This window comes from Papio anubis, unplaced genomic scaffold (assembly GCF_008728515.1).
Source record: "Papio anubis isolate 15944 unplaced genomic scaffold, Panubis1.0 scaffold309, whole genome shotgun sequence".
NCBI lineage: Eukaryota > Metazoa > Chordata > Mammalia > Primates > Cercopithecidae > Papio > Papio anubis.
In genome coordinates this window covers 97,604-103,603 of record NW_022163203.1, presented here as the reverse complement: position 1 = coordinate 103,603, position 6,000 = coordinate 97,604, and the positions used below count along the sequence as shown (strand labels likewise).

The following is a 6,000-nucleotide window of genomic DNA, read 5'->3' as shown; positions in this document are numbered from 1 at the left end:
CAAAGTGGTGGGATTACACCCACCACGTGAGCCACCATGCCCCTGTGGTGTTTACATTAAAAAAAAAAAAAAATTAGTTGCTGATACATAAACATTGAAGGGTTTCAATAAATATCCAAACTTCTGCCTTCCCTTACAAAACCAGAGGTTTTGACAACACTAAGCTAAAGTTGAGTATCAGCTGCCCCTCTTAGAAAGTGCCCTTTCCCTTAAGAAGAGTCTGCTCTGGCTCTAGACACTGTTGTCCACAACCTCTGCCGCGTGGTGCACATGGGGCATTAACAATCTGTTGACAATTGAGTTTACTTGTCCCTGAAGAGTGGTAATGTTTGTACAGATCTTGGTTGTGGAATCTTTAGTTCTGGTTGGTTTGTGCAAATGCATGGAAAGCAAAAGAATCATTGTTACAAATGAAGCTTGAGGATGACTTTTTGTAGAAGAACTAATATTTGCAAAGAAAGGGGACGAGGACATTTTCTAATAAGTGTTAGCCAGGAGCAGCCACCCCCAAGTACATTTTATTCCCAGGTATATTTATTTTGGGACTAATAGCAATCAAAACAGAGTAAGCGGAAGGTCTTTTTTGTAAGGGTAAGATGACTGTGTTCCTGCAGCCTGGACGCTGACTGCTGCAATGAAATTGGATCTCTTGAGCATGTCTTCCAAGGACAAATTTGGATAGTAAGCCAGGTAGAAGGCCAAAGCTCCCACAAAGCTGTCACCAGCACCCTGTAATTAAAAGCACACTTTTGAAGACAAGCATGTAGTCAATCTGTTGCCCAAACTGCATATTTTAAAAATATTTAAGTAAACTTAATTTTAGTTTTAGATTTACAGAAAAGGTACAAGGATAATACAGAGTTTCCATGTACTCATACCCAGTTCTGTTAACATCTTACTGTGGTACATTTATCACCACTAAAGAAATAATATATTATTAACTGAACTTCATACTTTTTTTCAGATTTTACTAGTTTTGCTTAATGTCCTTTTTCTGTTCCAGGATCCCATCCAGCATGCCATATTACATTTAATTGTCATATTTGCATAGACTCCTGTAGGCTGTGATAGTTTCTTAGACATTCTTTGTTTTTGGTGATTTTTTTTTTTTAAGAGACATGGTCTTACTCTATTGCCCAGGCTGAAGTGCAGTGGCACAATCATAGCTCACTGCAGCCTGGGCTCAACTCCTGAGTGAACTCCTGCTGGGCACTGGCAATCCTCCTGCTTCAGCCTCCCAAGTAGCCGGAACTACAGGCATGTGCAACACCTGGCTAGGTTTTAAAAATTTTAATTAAAAAAAAAAAAAAGACAGAGTCTCACTATGTTGACTAGCCTGGTCTTGAACTGCTGGCCTCAAGCAATCCTCCTGCCTCAGCCTCCCAAATGCTGGGATTACAGGTGTGAGCCACTGCACCTGGCTGTTGTTGATGACTTTGATAGTTTCGAGGAGGACTGGTCACGTATTTTGTAGCACGTATCTTAATTGAGATATGTCCATTTTTCTCACAGGCTGTGGTTATGGTTTTTGGGGGAAAGACCACAGAGGTGAAATGTCATTTTCATCACATCATCTGAAGGGTACATACGATCAGCATGACTTCTCACTGATGGTGTTAACCTTGATCACCTGGCTAAGGTAGTCTTTGCCAAGTTTATCCACTGTAAAGTTACTTTGCTCCCTTTTTTCATGTTACACTCTTTGTTTTTTTTTTCTTTTAATTTTTTTTTTCATGTTGGAAAGCAAGTCATTAAGTGTATTCCACTCTTAAAGGTTGGGGAATTATTCCCTGAAGTTATGCTCTATCTTCTTAAGGGTGGAGTTTCTATGTTCTATCTCCTTAAGGGTGGAGTTTCTACATAAATTATTTGGAATTCTTCTGTATGGGAGATTGGTCTCTTCCATTTATTTATTCAGTCATTTATATCAGTATGAACTCATCGTTATTTGTTTTATTCTTTGGGCTATAATTCAATGCCATATTATTTTGTTGTTCAAATTGTTCCAGCTTTGGCCATTGGGAGCTTTTCCAGTTGGCTTCCGTGTCCCTTTGACATACGCCCATCCTTTTGGTTTTGAGTACTTTCTGGCATTACAAGATGCCCCAGGGGGCCGGGCGTGGTGGCTCACACCTGTAATCCCAGCACTTTGGGAGGCTGAGGTGGGCACATGGCTTGAGCCCAGGAGTTTGAGACCAGACTGGGCAACATGGCAAAGCCTTGCCTCTACAAAAACAAAACAAACAAAATCCCCCAAGATGCTCCAGGGTCATCTTGTATAGTCCCTGCCCTAGCCCTAGAATTAGCCATTTCTTCATTAAAAATGCATGCAGAAAGAGCTGAGAGCCATTTGATATTATTTCTAAACCAAATATAGGGGCACATCAAGTTTCTTTCCATTTTCTCTGAAGCTCCAAAGATCCAAGCTGGTGAAGGCCATGGAGACACAAAACATCCTGAGAAAGTCTATGGACGTGTGCCTTTGGACAGAGCAATACCTTGTCATGTTTGGCTAACAATTGTGTTCAGGACAATTTAAATGTGACTACACAGTCTCACTTGAAAAACCATTCTTGTATTCAACAGCTCTCAGGGTCGTTTTCTACCTCTTTCCAGTTTGCTGGTTCCTTAGACCAGGCTTTCATAACAAATCTTGAGGCTATACCTCAGGCTTTTTAAAGAACCTTGGCATGCAAGATTGTTCCAGTCACAGTTGATGTATTTGATGGGCTATGTGCCCAGCACAGTGATGGGTGCTAGAAAAGGACTAAAATCCATTGTGGATTAAATGCTAAATAGCATGGCAGAATTTGTAAGTGCTGTTAGATTTTAAGAAGGGGTTTGAAGAAAGCCCCCCCAAGAAGGGAGCCCTTATAGAACAAGCCAGATTTATAAAGAGAAGGCAGACCTCAAAGAATAAAGACACAGGAGAAGAAAGGACCAGAGTGAGCTCATGAAACCATTAGTGGCTTTAAGGAGAATGACATTTCCCCTTGTTTTCACAGACAAAGCCATCAATATTAAATTCGCCAAGGGGTGATAGTAATACAGCTGTGAATGCAACTTTCATTCCCCCCATGAATGTTGTCTGAGTGCCTAAAATGTGTTAGGCCCTATGCTAGGTGCTTTGCAACCTTTACTGGTCTTTCCTGAAGGATGCAATGGAGAAAGAGACAGACATGGTTCCTTCCCACTCGCAGTTTACAGCACAGCAGCTGACATGAGGAAGGTCTGAAACCTGAGGAACTGGAGGGTGAGCTGACTGGAGGGTTATTATGAAAACATGGAAAATGCCACAAGATATGAAGAGCTATGGCAAACTCCCAGATGCCAAGTCTTGACTCCTCCTTACATTACATACAAAATTAAATTCCAGCTAAAGTCTTGAATGTAAAAAACAAAACAGTACAATAATAAGATGAAAATTTTGATGAATATTTTTGTATAACCCCAGACAGGGAAAACATAAGTCAGTAAACACAAAAAGACATAATGAAAAAAATAACAGGTTTTTAATTTTATAAACATATTTTAAAAATATGTCCAAAGACACTATAAATAAAGCCAACTGAAAAAGTACAGATTTGGTGAAAATCCTTGCAATACATGTAACATATCCTCATTATTCAAAGAATATCTTCAAATTGCTAGGAAAAAGACAAATGTAGGATAAAAGTGAATAAAGATATAGACCTGCAATTTCAGAAAAGGAAATGTATATGGTCAGTAATAAACATATGAAAAGATGGTCAATGACTAGAAAATGTATAATGCTTAGCTGGGCTCAGTGGCTCACGCCTGTAATCCCAGCACTTTGGGAGGCTGAGGTGGGTGGATCACGAGGTCTGGAGTTCAAGACCAGCCTGGCCAAGATGGTGAAACCCTGTCTCCACTAAAAATACAAAAATTAGCCGGGCATGGTAGCACGTGCCTGTAATCCCAGCCACTCGGGAAGCTGAGGCAGAAAATTGCTTAAACCCGGGAGGTGGGGGTTGCAGTGAGCCGCGATCGTGCCACTACACTCCAGCCTGGGTGACAGAGCGAGACTCCATTTCAAACAAACAACAACAACAACAAAAAAGACAGAATATGCCTAATGCTCTTTGATTCAACAATTTCAATCCTGCTCCTGGGAATCTCCTACAGAAGGAAAAGCTCCTGTAATATAGGAATATAGGTACAAAGATGCTTATTGCTGCATTATTTTCAAAGGCAAAACATCTACCAAATAGGATGAATAAACTGGCACATTCTTATTATGGAAAAGTATTCAGCTATTAATGAGAAAAGTCTAGCAATATAAGCACATACTTGGAGAAATGTCCATTAGTTAAGTCACAAAAGGAGGTTTCTGCGTCCATGATCCCATTTGGGGGAAAAGAAATAAAAGAATGAAAAAAAGACAAATACCTATCTGTATGAGCATATGTGGGGTTTTTTTTGTTTTGTTTTGTTTTGTTTTTTTTTTTGAGACGGGGTTTTGCTCTTGTTGCCCAGGCTGGAGTGCAATGGCACGATCTCGGCTCACAGCAACCTCCGCCTCCCAGGTTCAAGCGATTCTCCTGCCTCAGCCTTCCGAGTAGCTGGGACTACAGGCACATCACGCCTGGCTAATTTTGTGTTTTTAGTAGAGACGGGGTTTCTCCATGTGGGTCAGGCTGGTGGTTTTTTTTTTGAGACGGAGTCTCGCTCTGTCGCCCAGGCTGGAGTGCAGTGACGCGATCTCGGCTCACTGCAAGCTCCGCCTCCCGGGTTCACGCCATTCTCCTGCCTCAGCCTCCTGAGTAGCTGGGATTACAGGCGCCGCCACCTCGCCCGGCTTTTTGTATTTTTAGTAGAGACAGGGTTTCACCGTGTTAGCCAGGATGGTCTCAATTTCCTGACCTCCTGATCTGCCCGCCTCGGCCTCCCAAAGTGCTAGGATTACAGGCGTGAGCCACCGCGCCCGGCGTCAGGCTGGTCTTAAACTCCCGACCTCAGGTAATCTGCCCGCCTCGGCCTCCCAAAATCCTGGGATTATAGGCATGAGCCACTGTGCCTGGCCCAGCACATGTGTATTTTTTAAAAAGAATATAGAGAATATAGAATGAAGGATATGTATCAAATTGTGAATATTTGGTTTTCTTATGTGCCAGGTACAGGGACAGTGATCTTTTCTTTATATACTTCTATATTGTTTGATTTATTATAAGTTTATAATATTTTTCCAAAAAAGTTTAAGCTAACAAAAGGATGAATAGGTTAGCCATGCCTCTGTGCCTGCCTACCTTGCACCCTGACCAGAGTGGAGGCAGGAGGCAGAAAGGAGACATTCTGGCATTGCCGACAGAAATCAGGTCTACCTACCCCTCTGATAGCTACCGGGGTATTTCTGGCTGCAGACAAGGTTTTTTAGAAAGTTTTAAAAATATGGCTGGGCTCTGTGGCTCATGCCTGTAATCCCAGCACTTTGGGAGGCCGAGGTGGGTGGATCACGAGGTCAGGAGTTCAAGACCAGCCTGGCCAAGATGGTGAAACCCTGTCTCTACTAAAAATACAAAAAATTAGCCGGGCGTGGTGGTGGGTGTGCCTGTAATCCCAGCTACTCAGGAGACTGAGGCAGAGAACTGCTTGAACCAAGGAGGTGGAGGTTGCAGTGAGCCAAGACCGTGCCACTGCACTCCAGCCTGGGCAACAGAGTGAGACTCTGTCTCAAAAAAAAAAAAGAAAGTTTAAAAAATATTATACCCACACCTGAAAACACTCTTAAAATCACTAAAATTCTTTTCCACTACAGCCAAGGCCAGGGAAACACAGGTTTTGGTGGAACTGTGTGTGCTGGAAGCATTATTTAGGCAGCAACAATTCTCACAATTTGATTACCCTTCATTCTTGGGGCTACATTACATATTGCTTTTTTCTTTCCTTTTTTTTTTTTTTTTTGAGATGGAGTCTCGCTCTGTCGCCCAGGCTGGAGTGCAGTGGCGCAATCTCGGCTCACTGCAAGCTCCGCCTCCTGGG

General features: G+C 42.3%; 1 protein-coding gene across 1 annotated transcript in view; it reads right to left on the bottom strand.

The window, feature by feature from the left end:
* Positions 1-424: 424 nt before the first annotated feature.
* The window catches only part of LOC116273016 (ribokinase-like), a gene marked incomplete at its 5' end in the record, with an annotated part of 80,840 nt that continues 75,264 nt past the window's right edge, over positions 425-6,000 (bottom strand). Inside the window, one exon of the mRNA XM_031661955.1 lies at positions 425-729. Coding sequence (XP_031517815.1) covers positions 556-729 — 174 coding nt within the window. The remainder of the gene's footprint in view (positions 730-6,000) is intronic.